Raw genomic sequence first — 17,901 nt, 5'->3', positions numbered from 1 at the left:
ATTTGGGCAGCTGATGTGAAAACCAGTGGGGAAATGAAGTTGTAACCACAGCATAGATAAAAGCAGGCAGGGTAGCCGCACGAACGAAATCATCTACCCAAACCGCGGACCAGGAAGGAAGGACAGGAACAGTTTCTTTTAGTTTGATTTTCCGACATGACATGGCTACAAAAATGTAACATTTGTGTTAAATTGTGCTTGATAATAATATAGGTAGTTGCCGATTAAAGTTTTTCTCAATAAAGTTTTTGGTTTGCCTACTCACTTCATACAACCTAGCCAATCATCGTGACGAGAGCAAAATTCGTTTGCAGCTGGTTGGTTACTGTGGCACTCAGACAAGCTAGTGACAGTGTACTACAGCTACCTAGCAAAGTTAGCTAGCTACTTGGGAAGGCTGGGCGTTAACATCACGCGGTGAAACGTGCGATATCTACTAATATTTGGCTTGCCTAAATATTTGCATTTGATCTAAATAAGATGAAGTAGTTGGCTTGCAATTTATGTAACGTTCGTGAATAGCGAACTTTAGCTGGTTACCTAGCTAGTTATCTTAGCCTAGCTAGCTAACTACGTGTTCCGTGCCATGGCATTTGTTTTGTTTGTTTGGAAACTTTCGTCTAGCTCAATTTCGTTGGTTGTGACTGTGTCAGATAAATAGCTTTGGATATAACTGAGCAAATCATGGCTAAAATAGAGAATGGTCGCTTGTCCGCCGACACTAGAAGTATCAGGACCATTAGCAGCAGCAGTCATATGGACGACGAAAGCTCTATTGGTTCAGACTCCGAAATCAACGGGTTCACCAGCGACAGACATACCGATAAATATGGATTTATTGGGGGCGCACAACAGTATTCAGAAGAATCGTAAGTAAACTCGGTGCTTACATACCTATAATGTGTATACTTGCACCCTGCCAGAAATGCTGGGTTAACTGTCTAACTTGAGTGTGGAGATGTGACGTGAACGTTATACTACATTTTCACACTTTTCACACCCTAGCATTCTTTCAGTGATGCACTTAACTAGCTTGCTCCGTCAACTGTGGCTGAGACCTTTAAAGGTCTCTCTATTCAATATGTCTGTTCTCTAACCGCAAAGAGACGGTAGTACCAATATCACCCCCACCCATTAGTTGTAGTTAATATGGTAATGAACCGTTGAGGGAGACTTGACACAAAAGCACTGCTTTTACAGTCCGAATGCGACTTTATCAGTGCACTGGGTGTTTAGCAAGCAGTGTCAACTTCATATTCCAGTTATAACGAGTAAGTCGTTTCTGTCTACTCTGAAGTTCAGGGAAGTCCCTTAGGCTTTACAGTGTCTGTAATTTTTTTTAATTGTTTTGGTCTGGATTGAATGTGTTCTATGTAACTGGTCAACTCTGAGTGAAAAGTTAGGATAAGCGGTCACATGAATGTACCAAGTTCAATACTATGGCAACCTATTCTTTAAAACGTATGTGATCCGGGTCAGGTTAAGTCACCACTAATTCAGCACACCCCTGAATTAAATTACTAAGCAATGTTTTTTAACCAGCTTGGTTGACCTGAATACACATTCTCATGTATAATTACAATGTGGGGAATGGTTACAAGGGGGAGGAGAGGAGATGAGTCAGCTGGATGCTAAGGAGGATTAGGTGGCTGTCATGCTATCTTACAATAAGTGCCAAAGGTGTCATCATTCATGACTGACAGAATCAGAGGGAAGAGGGCCTCTGTTAATTCAGAGGGGCGGCAGGGTCGCCTAGTGGTCAAGAGTATTGTGCCAGTAAACAAAACGTTGGTGGTTCTAATCACTGAGCCGACATGATGAAAAACCTTGAAGTTCTGTCCCTGAGCTATAAAGGGAACCCTAATTGGTCCCAGGTTGTTGCTGTAAATTAGAACCTGTTCTTAGTATACCTGGTAAAATAATGATTATTAAAAAAACTCTACTACTAGAATTAGTAGCAAAAAAATAGGGATCTCTCCAACAGTCAAACAGTGTGAAACGCTATTTTCTCTGTTTTCCTTTATGTAGCATCAGGGAGGCAGAGAGGCTAGAGCAGAGAGGGACGAGGGAGGGGTCACAGTGATTGGTGCGCCCAAGCAGCAGCCCAGAGATAAGCGCCAAACACCAAAAGGGAACCAAAACTGACTGAGTCTTTAAATTTAGCTGAATCTGTCATTACTTCTACCAATAAAAGTACCTGGAAGGCTCTGACAACTTCCCCTTACACTAAATGTAGCAGCCTGTGCATGGTTCGAGTGATTTCATTTTTTTCTATACATTTGCTTCCAAAATGATTGACACCGTTGATGAAGATGAACAAACAAATAAACCTATTTATTTAGCTGTCTGGTATCCTAAAATGTGGGGACAATATTTAAATTTCATTTTGTTTATTGAAAAACAATTAAAAAGATTGGTGTCGTGGCCAGGATGGTCCAATGGTATAAGCAGCTTTCCCACACGTACCAATCCTTGTTTCTGAATCTGGCTTACTGCTCTACAGCCCTGTCCACTGTCATTCAACACTTTCCTGTCCAATAATCATAAAATGTCAAAAATTGGCAAAAAAAAAACATAATCAGTGTCAGTAGGTGTCCAACTCTTATGAATAAAATAAACAATCTGCATTAATATTCATGGATTCCTGTTTCAATGCGGTATCGAAAATGAGGTCAGATCTATTTGTCATCTATCACCATGGAGAATTAATTAAGTGAGACACGGTTGTTGACCATTATAAGTCAGGCAATGGGTACAACATAGAGCTTCAAATCTGAATGTATTCACAGTTATCTGCGTTTTGATAACTGCATAAATATCTAGCCTATAGGACAAGGGGACTTTAATCAATGACTTCATCTATATTTAGCCAGTCTTTTTTTGGATTGACTTGATGCAAGTATGTTGACAAACATCACCTTGTCCTGATAAGATTCAACTGATTATCAGAATGCGGAGTTGGGGTAAGCCTATATGAAACAGACATTATTTGAAGTGAATCGGAAATCCCTTTTAGGATAAATGAATGATGTGAAGCTGCTTTCAGATTTTGCTGCCAGGTTTGTTGATTGACACATCACCTATTTGTCTCTATAAAGCCCCAGCTTCATTGTCACGGAAAACAGCAAGTTGAAACAAACTTGGAGTAGGCCTATAGAAGTTCTCTATTATGATAACATAAGCCAGACAAAGATAATTAATGCTGAATTAACCTATACTGAACCAATTTCCATGGTTGATAAATTTTTTGTCTTTTAATTATAATTTAATTATAATTTGAATCATTGAATAATTGAAAATAGCGCAAAGACAACATATACAATTTTGAAACTGAGATGTTATTGTTTATGGAAAAATATATAGGCATTTTTAATTTGAAGCCAGTGAGATGTTTCAAAAAAGTTGGGACATGCATGTTTATTTCTGTGTTGTATCTCCTCTCTCTTTAAGAAAAGTTAAATGTTTCAGTTCTGGGTCAGCTTTGTCGTATGTTTCGTTTCCTAATGCGCCAAATGTTTTCAATGAGTGACAGGTCTGGACTGCCGGCAGGCCAGTTTAGCACCCAGACTCTTTTGCAACACAGCCATGCTATTGTAATACGTGCAGAATGTGGTTTGGCATTATATTTGCTGGAATATGCAAGGCCATCCCTGAAAAAGACGTTGTCTGGATGGCAGCATATGTTGCTCCAAACTTGTATATGTTGTTCAGCATTAATGGTGCCTACACAGATGTTCAAGTCACACATGCCATGTGCACTAATGCACCCCCATACCATCACGGATGCTGGCTTTTGAACTGTGCGCTGATAAGAAGCCTGATGGTCTCTTTCCTCTTAAGCCCATAGAACTAAATAATGTCCATGATTCCAAAAAAAAATTCAAAGTTTGTTTTGTCAGACAACAGGACAGTTTTGCGCTTCACCTCAGTCCTTCTTAAATGAGCTCGGGCCCAGAGAATGAGGCAGCATTTCTGGATCTTGTTTAGATCTGGTGTCTTTTTTGCATGGTCGAGTTTTAACTTGCATTTGTGGATGCAGCGACATACTGTGTTTACAGGCAATGGTTTTCGGAAGTGTTCCTGAGCCCATGTGTCCACTACAGAATTATCTGTTTTTAATGCAGTGCCTGCTTTTTTGTTGCTGGCAATAAATTCAAAGTGGGCCTATATTTTTCAAGAAACTGTAAAATGTCTAATTTTCTATAACGGATACGTTGTCTTTATACTATTTTCTATTGAATATAGGGTTTAAATGATTTGCACATCTTTGCATTCTGGTTTTATTCCCAACTTTTATGGAAACAGGGTTGTAATCCAGGTAAACTACACAGATCCAATCGCCGACCCAATCATGTATACATGATTTTTAGTGAATTTCTTTTACAGTTGTTTGTAGGTAACACTAGTTCTTAACTACACAAATACTGTTTACCATTATGGTTAGGAGGAGGAGTGATTGAGATTTAAACTGAGGAAGGGTAACCTTTCTGATCAGACTTGATCATTAAGCAACCTAATCATTACCCAATCTTCCAGTCCATCAAATAAGCCTACATAAACCTCTCACCTGGGCTGATAGATTTTCATGTCAGTTGGGTCTCTCACTTCACTTCTTCCTCTGGCCTAGCACACTGAGAGTGGAAGATATTAGTTGTGCCAAGCACTAGCTGGCTGTAAGCTTCCTGTTTTCTGTAAGGTGGCCTAGTGCCACAGCTTTGGTGCCACTTGTTAGAGTGCCTCTTTTGGCTGTGGGTTTTATAGGAAGTGGAAGACAAAGAGGTTTTATTAGGATTTCTATGGGATTAACAGCACTTAAGTACAGAACTATATTTCTATTTTTGTTCACTTGTAAATTTGGTAGGCAAACTGGCAGAGAAGGATGGACGTTTTTTTTTAGCTCAGCTTTTTTGAGGGAGGAGTAGAGTGAACAGAATTACAGCCGGGCGGCCCATGTTTAAGGCCTTTCAAGACTTCATCTCATGATTATAAGGTTGTGCTGATGATTATATACTAGTTGAACGCCTTTAAGTAACTCTGTAAGATGATGTTAGGCCTACATTTTCTCAATGTTCCATTTCTTAAATGCAGCCAAACATACCACATTATGGAATTACCTCATCCCTTGCCTGGTTTCCCTCCTGCTTGGATTTATTATATACAATGTTTATAATCCTGTCAGTTTGCATGGCATTTTGATTCACTTTTAATGCACAAACAAAATAAATGTAACACACGTTGTTTAAATGAATTCAATTATTTTGAACATCTTAAAATGTTTCACCTTTCCTTCCCCTGTCATCCCCAGTGCTCAGGATCTCCCCCCAGAGGTGCTGAGACAGAGAGAGGTCAAGTGGCTGGACATGCTCAGTAATTGGGACAAATGGATGGCAAAGAGACATAATAAGGTCAGAGAGCTGCATACATTTGGAACATTCATAAGTCTGACACAACTTCATCTGTGGCTGTGTTTTGACGGCTGGGACACTCTCTTAACCTCATTTTTCCATAACAATCCTAAATAAGTTCCTAACAGTGTGGCAACTCCACATTATGTTATTAGCCAACCAGGGCCTAGGTTAGGCTTGGATCTTGTTGGAACTTCTTCCACGTTTTGCTGTCCAGGCGTGTAGGGGATTTGGGGTTGTTTTGTAACAGCGTTTATTGCATGTTTACTGTTACTGTCACCTTTGTGTATGTCATATTGACCTGTTTGTTCCTCTTTAAATGTACAGAGTAGCTGCAGATCTGGCTTTTCTCTTACGTATGCTCTTTCAGTTTGATCAACACGATGTGTCATTCAGTACTGCCTCATATTTCTAAACAGCAAAAATGACAACAGTGCAGCTATGTGAAGTCTACCACTCATTCCCCCCAAACACTTCAACATGTAGGCTACAACCATAGTGTTGGTTGTAATTTGTAAGTAGGCTATTGCAAACATTAATGCTTTGCAAATAGGCATTATAATTAGGCAAACTATCAAACACATTCAGGACAGAAAGGTTGTCTAAGTAGTGACTTGATGTTCCATTTCACATTGCAAACATTGGATATGATGGTAAAGTGATTGGGCCTTGCCAAAGGTCTTGTCCCTGTCTAACCGGTAGTTTTGCTGTTGCTGCGCAGAGGAGGAACTATGACGAATTTCAGTTCATGTGCTGATAGGTTGGGTACTAACTACTTACATGCGTTCTTTCCTATGTGCTTGTGATAAAATGGGGTTCTTGGTCAATGGCTTTTATCTCCTCAGAGCTTTGGAGTTTGTCTGTAGCGGTGGGAGGAACTGTCACAACCTTCTCTGCAGTACTCAATCAATCACGCCTTTTTGGTGCAGTGGCTAGACGGAAGCCAGTAGAAGGCATATGGCATGCTGCCTGAATGACTCTGAGATCACAAGGAAAAATATGCTCTGGTCTGATGTGACCAAAATCAAACTATTTGGCCTGAATTCCAAGTGCTGGGTCTGGTGAAAACAAGTCACTGCTCATCAATTGGCTAATACCATTCCTATGGTGAAGCATGGTGGTCGGCACACCATGCTATGGGTATGCTTCCCAGGGCCAGGGACTGGGAGACTGGTAAGAATTGAGGGAAGGATGAAACAAAACTGAAACAAAATAAGGAGAGGAATTTCTTAGACTGTTGCTTTCGGCTCCACGAAGACCCAAAGCACACAGCCATCAAAACACTGGAATGATTTCAGGACAAGTCTGTGAACGTCCTTGAGCGGTTCAGCCAAAGCCTGACCTTGAAACCCATTGAATATCTCTGGGGAGAACTCAGGATCGCAGTTCACCAACGCTCCCCATCCAATCTGACTGCTTGAGAAGATCTGCAAGGAAGGACTTTTAAAGGCCAAGTGGACAATAACGTGATCACGCCTCTGGGTCCATAGAGACAGAGATTGTTTGAAGTTATGACCCAAAGCCACAGCCTAAACATTATAACAGTGCGTAGACGCTGTTCTTTCATAATTAAGATTGTGCCCGGGTTTTGGCTGTCTGACATAACCTGTTCAACCTGTGTGTCTCACGTCAACTGCAGCCTCATCTTATCCTCATGAGTCAGCAGCAGGCCCTGACACAACCCATATATTTCCACATTGACCCAGCTGAATAAGTGACAGAGCAAGATTGACTAGGGCTGTTCTAACATAACATGACCCTGTAACAGAGTTTGTGGGGAAATTGCAGGTTTGAAGGCAGCTAGCTTGTTTTCTCTTTCACTGCAATCTCAAGTGGAGTTAAGGGCGTTTCCACATGCCACACACTTAAATAAACACTGAATTATTCAGTAGGCATTTTTCCTCTGACTGCTGTGCTTGCTGATTTTAGTCAGTGAATGTGATAGATGCCTTTTGGACTGTGAGTGCGAAGGAGAATGCCTTATTTGGCGTGATTTACTTAATGATTATGTTGGCATATAACCACTGATAGTGATGTAGCCCACCCACAAGGATGTTTGTCTTCCGATGCCCTTCTGCACACCCCTGTTATAAACCGTGGTTATTTTAGTTTGTATGGTCGTTCTGTCAGCATGACCGTATCTGGCCATTCCTCTCCAAACTCTCTCATTAGCAAGGTGTTTTTTGCCCACAGAACTACCGCTCACTGGATCTTTTTATCACACCGTTCTCTGTAAACTCTGGAGACGGTAGTGTGTGAAAATCCCAGGTGGTCTGCTGTTTCTGAGTTGCTGGAGCCCCCACGTCCGGCACCTACAACCATACCACTTTAAAAGTTATTTTTAGTCGAACAACGACATGATTCGCTGTTTAACTATTTTTGTTAACAAGCAGGTGTCCATAATAAAGTTTCCTGTTAGTATATATGTAGCTACACCGCTATATAATATTAGTAAACTAGCTATTTTCTTGCTCTTCTTCTGCGTTAATCATCCTTCATTTTCTGCTGAAAATCTCATTCGGCTTCTGGTAGAATGATCTGGTCTGAGACGTTTTTGACAAACCACAAGAATTATCCACGAGATAAGTTCTTCACATGAGACAAGTTCTTAGTCTAAGGTGACTAGACCGACATCCCTCTATTTGGATGGTTTTTGTTGGCCAATACCCAACTAGTCTCTGCACATGTCCCATGTAAGCCCTTGTAAGATAAAAGTAAGTTAAATCACAGCTGATAGTTCAAGTGTCACACAATTGCCTGTAGAATTGTGCTTGTACCAAATATATAGAATTGTTATGAACAATTTATCAGCAATGTACTGTAATCAATTTGTTGACCAACGTGCCCGTAACCAGAAAGCGTAATTGCAAAATTTGGCTTACAAAATGGGTAAATCTGAAAGTACTATACCTCAGCCGCTGGTGGGTTGGCCTCCTGAGACTGACTCATCCCTGAAATCTCTTCTATAACTCAACCAACAATGGGATTCCAGGAGATTTCAATAGACTTATTCTCTGCCTTGTATCACTGTGCTGCTGATTTTCAGTCTGCCCGTCTTGACCACACACTTTGGGAACATCCTTATCTGGTCATCACTAACTCTGTCCCAGTCACCAAGAGTCTGGTCTACGACCATGGTGTGCCTGAAGACAAGGTTGTCACCCTGGGCTTGACATTCTTTTCCCATTTTGGACCTGTCTCTTTAAGCTTTTCCAAACCCTTTGAGGTCTTCAGCCAATCCCTGAGCAATGTGCTTTGACCTCCATGCCCCCATGTAATTTGCATTCCACCATAAACCCCATTCCCACATTATGACACCAGAAGATCAGCTTTTTAAAAACCGGGGTCACAACATCAGATGTACCTCTCCTCCCAGCGTCAGCCCTCCACCAACGCCGCCACAGACGCTCTCCGGCTTCCTTGAAATCCCCTAGAGAGCTATTGAGAACTCAAGCATTCAGCTCTCTGATAACCTTCATCCGTCCCATGATTGCTGTCATCAACCCCCGTCTGAAGACTTCCTAGATCCGGAAGTGCTGGCCAGTTTCTCCTCATCCTCACTAAGGTGTTGGAAGACGTGTTAGCTCTACAGCTTTAGGACCCTTTCAGAAGAACCCCCTACTTAGGGTCACTACAGACCTGATGGTGCAGGTTTCCTCTGTCTCCTGGTCCTTCTCTACTCGAAGACTGGGTTTGACACCTTTGAAACCTTTCCTCTGTCTGGACCTGTCCTAAGCTGGTTCCACTCTTTCCTCTCAGACCAGACTGAGGATGTCCCTGACCCACCAGGTCACCTGCTGTGGCCCCCAAGGATCTGAATATGGAACACGGCCCTGAACATCAGTCAGTATGGAATATCACTCCTTTGCAATGCTAATGACACCCGTCTTGGTGTAAAACACTCTCCCACCTCCCTGTGATGCAAGTGCCCTTCTGAACGCCTGTCTTCAGGAGATAAGCGCATGGATTAAGCAAAACCTCCTTCAAATTAACAGCACCATAGCCACGATAACACACCTCACGGTTGCAAGGCAGACCATCATTCTCTACCCCTCTTTCTAGGCTGGGTGTATTGCTGGATGACCTTAGAAAGCAACATCAAACAACTTTAGAAAGTGTGATTTACCCAAGTATGTTATCAGTCTAATTTAGAAAAGCTCATCAATGCATTTTATCTCCTCAAGGCTGGACTACTGCAATACTCTCTTCATCGGGATTCCTGGAAATCCTTCCTGAATTCTGAGGGGAATGTGAAAAGACCCTCACGGAGATCACCCCCACCTTGGCATGGCTGCGTTGGTTCCGTGTCCCACTGATTACAATAAAAACCTTCTGGCTGTCTAGCGAGTGTATTCATGACCATGCCTTTCCTTATAAAGAACGTCTCTCCCTACATAATCTCACCCACACACTCCAGTCATGTGACAGTCAGGGAGATATTTGGATTCACCACTGCTCTTGAATGGTTGAGCTGCAAACACCAAATAAATATTGACGTTTTAGAGATTGTCTCATCTAAGATTGCCTGACTGTTGATGCACTTTCTAGACTTTGAACAATCATCATTGTCCTGGATCCATTTTAGCTAAAAGTAGACATAAGATGGCTTCAATAAAAAATCTTTTCATACCATGTTTGCTACCAACTTCAATCCTCATGAATTTCATTGGCCAAATGCACACTTAAACATTTACAAACTAAAATAACTAACACAAAACATTTCCTGTTTGCAAATGCCTTGACTGTGAGGCTAGTTGACGAGTGGTTGGGAAGCCCTATGTATAATGCAAATTGGCCAACATAGAGCAGAAAGGTGGCTTCGCCGGCAGGTACTAGCGATTCTGTCAGACACCTCAGGAATAGAGCTGACTGAGGTTGTCAGGTGAATGAACATGTTCTCACAAGCTTAGACTGCAACTTACAGGTTGGATGGGCTGTGTGCAGGGGAAAAAGGCATAATCAGCCAAATTTGTTATGAGTTGTTGTGATGAGACAGGGGCTGTATATACAAATGGGGAAGGGAGAATTGTTTTATTTTTATGTAATTTTTGTTTTATATATAAAATAATAAATCTTTTATTGCATTTTTAGATTTTTCTGCATAATGACAAGCCCATTGTTTGGTTTGTGATGAACACATTCCTCTGTCTCTGTTTAACAGGTGAGGCTGCGGTGTCAGAAAGGGATTCCTCCATCACTGCGAGGCCGGGCTTGGCTTTATCTGTCAGGGGGTAAAGTGAAGAAGGAGCAGAACCGAGGGAAGTTTGAGGTCAGTTAGGCTCTTTCTCCCTCTTGTTTTGGCCTGTGGGGGACTTGGGTTGACCCTCCCTGGTGTTGTTTCAGGAGCTGGATAGTCAGGCTGGAGACCCAAAGGAGCTGGACGTGATTGAAAAAGATCTACACAGACAGTTCCCCTTCCATGAGATGTTTGTGTCACGTGGGGGCCACGGGTTAGTGGTTTCACACAATCTAATAGATGACCCCCACTTAGTGCCTGATTCAGCTTGTCTTTTCCTTACTGTGTGTTCAGTGCTGTGTCAGTGTGTTTTGCGTCTTTCCCCATGCAGGCAGCAGGACCTGTTCCGTGTGCTGAAGGCCTACACTTTGTACCGGCCAGACGAGGGCTACTGCCAGGCCCAGGCCCCCATCGCCGCTGTGCTTCTCATGCACATGCCTGCAGAGGTGAGAAGTCTAATCATCTCACTAAACCACGCTGACCTGTTTCCAAACCTGCTTCCTTCCGTTTCTGACCCTAGCGACCATGGAATTAACCGCACGCTTTACCTCTTTGTTTTCCCTGCTGCTAGTGTGTGCTTTAGTTTAGTTTGGGTTTTTCAGGAAGCTTCCGTTCACTGTTTCTTAAAGCCATCATATGCATGTTTTTCCACAGGATGCATTCTGGGGGCTGGTCCAGATTTGTGAGAAGTACCTTCCTGGATACTACAGCGCGGGGCTGGTAAGACACCTTTTACTAATGCCCTAGAAGAAAACCACTTAAATTAGGCAGACAACACAATATTATTGGTTCTCGTGAAACACCCTGCTTCTCCCTGCCCTCTGTCCCTACAGGAGGCCATCCAGTTAGATGGGGAGATCCTGTATGCCTTGATGCGACGCGTGTCCCCTCTAGCGTACCGCCACCTGGAGAAACACAAGATAGAGCCCATCCTGTACATGACGGAGTGGTTCATGTGTGCCTTCTCCCGCACCCTGCCCTGGGCCTCGGTGCTGCGTGTCTGGGACATGTTCTTGTGTGATGGTTAGTTAGCACAAATACAAGCATTGAATAAACCACATGGACACTGAACCTTAAACATAACCCCGATATAAATCGAAAGATACACTGTAACAATCATGAATAGAGCCCACGTGTCTTACTTTTGAGTACTTGTGAGAAAGGATGGTTTATTCTGCACAACATCTGCTTGAATATTCCAGCATAATTATTTGATATTACCTGAGCCAGTCAGTGACTGGGAACCATGCCTCTCCGCCAGGTGTCAAGATCATCTTCCGGGTGGGCATGGTGCTACTGAAGTGCATGCTGGGTACGCGTGAGAAGCTCAAGGCGTGTCAGGGTCAGTATGAGACCATGGAGCTGCTGAGGACCATCGAGCCACGCTACATGCAGGAGGGCTTCCTCGTCCGAGAGGTGAGAACATGACTGTCAGGGTGTCAGTGAGGCTGGGGACGTTGGACGTGGCCAACAACAAACCTTCTAGAACCAGACTTCCAGAAGCACACGGCATGGTTGATCTTTGAGCTGATTGGAGTGGCAGTAAAGACCATGGGGATTACATTACTATGACAACCTCTTTTCACCCAGATTGTGAAGACTAATGTGTCTGTCTGTAGAGAACAGTGGCTGTTCAGAAGTGTGGTTGTACTGTGGAAATGTAGAGCTCAGAGTGGAGGTTGGACGTGATACAGAGAGAGAGAGAGACATTGATTGAACTTCTGACTGGTCAGTCTGTTGCATCTCCTTGGCTTTGTGTGTCTCAGTGTGACAATAGCCTCTCTGATAGTTGACCATCCTCCATGTGAGTGACTATGAAACTCTCTTAGCCTCGGGCTGTTTGACATTTACTAACAAGATTAACATTAGGAATATAATGATTCTCCAGTAAAAGAGCCTTTTCTCCCCTTGCCCATTTCCACTTTTCTAAACTAAATTACTGACTAATATGTTCTGGCATAAATTGAAGCAGTGTTCTGTGGTCCTGTAAGCTATCTGTAACCCGCAGTGTCTCTGTCTGTTCCCACAGGTTCTGGAGGTGCCTGTTTCAGCTCGGGATATTGAAAGAGAACACCATGTTCAGCTGAAGCGCTGGAGGAAGAATCGTGGGGACCTGCACTGTAAGTCCCCTCCCAGAATGCATGGCGCCAGGGCCATCATGGCTTCAGAACCTCCGAGTCGCCAAGATCTTCGTCAGAACCCCACCATCATCGTGGAGTCGCAACTGCCTCCCCCTCCGCCCACCCCTCAGCTGAAGAAGGAAGAGAAGAAGAGCAAGGAGGAAAAAAGCAAGGAGAAGAAGGGCAAGAAGAAAGGAAGTATGAAGAAAACCACTCCTGCTGTAAAGGATATCCCCAACCCTTATGCTTTACCTGTTGATCCTCAGCCTCCCCTAACTCCGTCTCCGTTGTCTCAGCCTCCCCTAACTCAGCCTCTGTTGTCTCAGCCTCCCCTAACTCAGCCTCTGTTGTCTCAGCCTCCCCTAACTCAGCCTCTGTTGTCTCAGCCTCCCCTAACTCAGCCTCTGTTGTCTCAGCCTCCCCTAACTCAGCCTCCGTTGTCTCAGCCTCCCCTAACTCAGCCTCCGTTGTCTCAGCCTCCCCTAACTCAGCCTCCGTTGTCTCAGCCTCCCCTAACTCAGCCTCCGTTGTCTCAGCCTCCCCTAACTCAGCCTCCGTTGTCTCAGCCTCCCCTAACTCAGCCTCCGTTGTCTCAGCCTCCCCTAACTCAGCCTCCGTTGTCTCAGCCTCCCCTAACTCAGCCTCCGTTGTCTCAGCCTCCCCTAACTCATCCTCCGGTGTCTCTGCCTCCGGTGCCTCTGCCTTTTCTAACTAAGCCTCCTCCAACTAACCCTCCATTGTCTCAGCCTCCATTGACAGTACCTCTTTCCCAGCCTCTTCTGAGATACTCTCCAGTACAACATCCCCTCATCAATGATACGCCCCTTCCAAATACACCTATAGACTGTTCCTTGCCTGACCAACCAGCCCTTAACGACCAACCAGCCCTTAACGACCAACCAGCCCTTAACGACCAACCAGCCCTTAACGACCAACCAGCCCTTAACGACCAACCAGCACTTAACGGCCAGTCTGTTCTTAAAGAGTCCCCCCTCCAGCAGTCCACACAGAGCCTGAGTAGCACAGAGGACACATACCTGTAGCTCTCCCTGTGGGTATGAGGAGGGACATCATGTCTGACACAGACATGATGGGAATGGGGTAGAGGGGAAGTGAGAGAGGAACTGGAAGTATCCCTGTGTTCTACTGCTCCAGTCTCACTCCCCACCGCATGGCTGTGAGGCTGAAAGCACCCAGAGAGGCTAATCCCTGACCTCTGTGGGAGATTCCAGGGTGGCTGTACTGAGGATGCCCCTGTGCCCATTCACAGTCTCTCCCAACCTGATACTGTCTCTGTATCAGGCATTTCCGGACTCCACCATAACCAGCAACTGGGTCTGTCATGGCCAATGGCAAAGCAGCACAACTGTTGTATATCTTTCCTATGAGTTTTAAACGGCTTGCTTTTAAGACACCATAATGCCTAGAGTACACAGTCAGCAGCATACACTAATGCATCACTGCTAAGTGTTATAATATGTTAGTCTTTATGTTATGTTCTTCCCTCTATGATGTGCAAGGGAGACACATTACTGATTGGTTGTGTAGTTGTTGTGTACATAAAACATTCCTTTTAGACAATGTGAAAGACCGCGCAATAGTCTACCTGGTTCTAGGAGTTAATGACATGATTGATTTATTAACACTTCATTGGAATGGGAGTTTTAGTTTTTTTTCCCTCATTCAACTCTTTAAACTGCCTATAGCACATAGGAAATGGGTATAAGATATTTCGCTTTTGGAGTTAAGTAAACAACCCTTCTAGTCTTCACCACCAGAGAGCAGTCCTGGTCTGTTTTCTGTTACCGTCTCTGTTAAATCAGCTGTTACATTCCCCTTCCTAAAAAGGAACGCTCAGCACTCTTTTCAGACTTCCCTTATGAGCACATCCATTCCTCGTCACGGCCACTCTTTCAAAGGAACTTTTTCAGTATTCAAGCTTGTATTGTACAGTAAAAGGTGTGATAATGAGGTCTGCCGACCTTGGTGGCGTGTGGCTGCCTACTCTCCCAGCCTGGAGGTCATGGTCCTGATGTTTTGAGAGTGCAGACACATTCCCAACATGCCATGCACTTCCAGTTATTATGTAGCATTTAACTACAGTAAGGTAAGAAAAAAGGAGCAGATTGAAGTTTCATGAGGAAGTATATGATGAATGCATATGCAATGACACATTCCTGTTTATTTAAAGGCAGCTTGTCTCGTGCATAGTCTGGGAATCATATGTATTCATAGTCTGGGAGTCGTATGTATTCATAGTCTGGGAATCTTATGTATTCATAGTCTGGGAATCGTCTGTATTCATAGTCTGGGAATCGTCTGTATTCATAGTCTGGGAATCGTATGTATTCATAGTCTGGGAATCGTATGTATTCTTAGTCTGGGAATCAGATGTATTCATGCATGTTTTCTTTTACTTATTTTAAGGAGTGTGCTTCTGCACAGGTGCCGGGTGAAATGGTCCTTTCAGGCTAGATCGTTTAAGATATGAATCCCCTAATTGCTACACGGAGTAACTGAAGCAGCTGTAGCAGAAACCAAGCAGGATGTGATGATTATCAGTGTTCCACTACCTGTTACTGCAGATGAGTACTTGGTCTTGCAGACATTCTAACGGAGTTTATGTACATGTAGATCTAGGCCTTCCATTTGGACAATGTTGAGAGTTGTCATGTTTTTGGGAAAATTGATGCCTTTACTTTTTTATATATATATATTTAATTCATTTGGGGAAAACATGAACCTGGGATGTATTCATTTTGTGGCCAGAATTCCGGTCGCTCTTTTGCTAAATGTTTTGGGACTAAATGTTGTGTTGGACGAATTTAATACAGCGGTGTTCTGATAAAGATCAGACCTTTGCTTTGGGATAACATGGACAGTCTGCTGAAACTTTTTGGTAAATTAAGGTTAGATGGATGTCATTGTTTTGCATTCTGAACTATCAAGCTTTTAGGACACTATGGGAAACTCTTTAGTAGGGAGAAAAATATTACTTCAGTATACCATATAATTGTACCTAATGCAAGTTTATTTTACAGGTCATCTCTGAGACCTCTCTAAAAAGCAATAATAGGTAAATACAGGGCAAATAAACACTGCCAAGTCCATCCAAGTGGACACTATTGAAGTCTATCACATACCTCCCATTTGGCCGGTATTCAAATTTAATTTAATGCTTAAAATGTGTAGATAAGATCAATTCGTAATATAAAAGATGTCTTTTTGGAATGAAAATAATATTGTATATCCGTATTTTATTTAACAAGATATGATCAAAGCGTGACAATTTTGACACTAGTTTTCGAGTTTAAACCAAAAGTTTAAACAAACACATGCAATGCGGTCATCCCTAGAAATGTATTGTCAGCGCAGTGCGGTTTTGTTCTTCCGATGAGACATTTTGTGTTTCTGTCAGCTATCAATAAATATCACTTTTTGTTTCAGACGTGGTTGCATATTGTCTTTTTTGTTTTGCAAATAAAATCACTAATTAAACACCTACTAAGGACATTGTATTTTGGACATTGGTTGTTATTTGCTGCAGTACTGAATAGGTGATTGAAATTGAGCTATGCAGTGTGAGTTTAAATTGTACCACCAGAGGGAGTAGTAAAGCTGTAAAAAACTGTCAGTCTTCCACACTGGTAAATAGTCTGTTAAAACCTGGCTCCTAAAATGATTACAACCAGTTATAGGAATATTTTACCTTTGTCTTTTTTGATTTTGTAACCTAATTGAGGCAATGCCATCCAAAGTACTTCTGTCACTGACTAATTATAATAATTTTAGTTTAATTTTGTATTTTGACAAATTTGACATTTTTCTCACCTCAAGGAATTTGCTAAATTGAGTTAAAACCAAACCTCGGGCTAACAATAGTTCAGAGGAAATTGCTAGCTTTGCACCCTCAATTAAACACTCCAAAGTGGTCAGACAGTTACGCCGACTCCCAGTCTCTCTGAGATCCAGGCAATTGCCCCGGTCAGTAGGTAAAAATCCCTGTAAGGGAAATGGCATCTTCAACACGTCTTGCAGGCATCCATGTTTGCTTCTGTTTTGGTTCTGAATGAAGGTTTAAGAAAAGTATATGTATAGACTTGTTTCCCTTACTGAATCAGAGAACAGTTTATTCTGCAAGTATTTTTAATCGGTTATATTTTCTTACTATGAACACCAAATGTTATGGCAACTGTCACATGCAGTTAAATTTTTTAACCGGTAACAGCATGTCACTTTGAAAGTCAAAGTTGTGAGTTTGAATCCCATGGGGGGGCCAGTATAAAAAAAGTATGGAATTTTGTGCAATCAATGGTACATTTGTGTTCCAGAGTGTCTGCTAAATTCTATAAACGTAAACTTGTTCCTATGATATGTTTAGCCCAACCAACTGAATAAACCAACAGACCACTTTAACTAAAATAGCATGCTCTGAAACATTTACAGAAATATTTTGCTTTATTCTTTCTACGATTAATATGTAGGTTATTTGCCTTTGTTCAGTTCACTACTGTGAGTATGTCTGGATTAAGTCATCTGTTGGATTACCAAAATATGTTTAAAAAGCACTGGGCCGCTTGCTCAGCCTTCGCAAACAGCCTGGTGGGCAAAGGACGTCCTCTGCAGTGGCTGTCTGAAGAGAACTGACATCAGGAACCTTCTGGAGGTAGTTGTGGTTGTCAACGAGAACTCACATCAAGAACGCTCTCCCGAAGGTACAGTGGGGAGAACATGTTTTTGATACACTGCCGATTTTGCAGGTTTTCCCACTTACAAAGCATGAAGAAGTCTGGCATTTCTATCATAGGTACTCTTCAGCTGTGAGTGATGGAATCCAGAAAATCACATTGTATGGTTTTTAAGTAATTGCATTTTATTGCATGACATATTTGATACATCAGAAAAGCAGAATTTAATATTTGGTACAGAAACCTTTGTTTGCAATTACAGAGATCATATGTTTCCTGTAGTTCTTGACCAGGTTTGCACACACTGCAGCAGGGATTTTGGCCCACTCCTCCATACAGACCTTCTCCAGATCCTTCAGGTTTCGGGGCTGTCGCTGGGAAATACGGACTTTCAGCTCCCTCCAAAGATTTTCTATTTGGTTCAGGTCTGGAGACTGACTAGGCCACTCCAG

At 42.7% G+C, this 17,901-nt stretch overlaps 1 protein-coding gene across 1 annotated transcript; it reads left to right on the top strand.

Moving 5' to 3' along the window:
* The first annotated feature begins 324 nt into the window (after positions 1-324).
* Positions 325-16,209, top strand: LOC105024846 (TBC1 domain family member 10A). Its single transcript, XM_013136662.4, has 9 exons — positions 325-869; positions 5,306-5,405; positions 10,567-10,674; positions 10,749-10,855; positions 10,973-11,087; positions 11,296-11,361; positions 11,475-11,664; positions 11,903-12,057; positions 12,671-16,209. Exons 1-9 carry the CDS (start codon positions 685-687, stop codon positions 13,802-13,804), a joined length of 2,160 nt encoding a protein of 719 aa, XP_012992116.3. The 5' UTR covers positions 325-684; the 3' UTR covers positions 13,805-16,209.
* The last annotated feature ends 1,692 nt before the right edge of the window (positions 16,210-17,901 follow it).

Source organism: Esox lucius, chromosome 13, assembly GCF_011004845.1.
Source record: "Esox lucius isolate fEsoLuc1 chromosome 13, fEsoLuc1.pri, whole genome shotgun sequence".
NCBI classification, from domain to species: Eukaryota; Metazoa; Chordata; class Actinopteri; order Esociformes; family Esocidae; genus Esox; species Esox lucius.
This window is presented reverse-complemented; position numbering and strand designations above follow the sequence as displayed.

What these genes read in the sequence shown, in the direction of transcription:
- LOC105024846 (XM_013136662.4), top strand. Translation starts at nt 685, where the DNA reads ATGGCTAAAATAGAGAATGGTCGCTTGTCCGCCGACACTAGAAGTATC. An exon ending in CAACAGTATTCAGAAGAATC is followed by an intron (nt 870 to 5,305) that starts GTAAGTAAACTC and finishes TGTCATCCCCAG; the next exon opens with TGCTCAGGATCTCCCCCCAG. An exon ending in GATACTACAGCGCGGGGCTG is followed by an intron (nt 11,362 to 11,474) that starts GTAAGACACCTT and finishes CTGTCCCTACAG; the next exon opens with GAGGCCATCCAGTTAGATGG.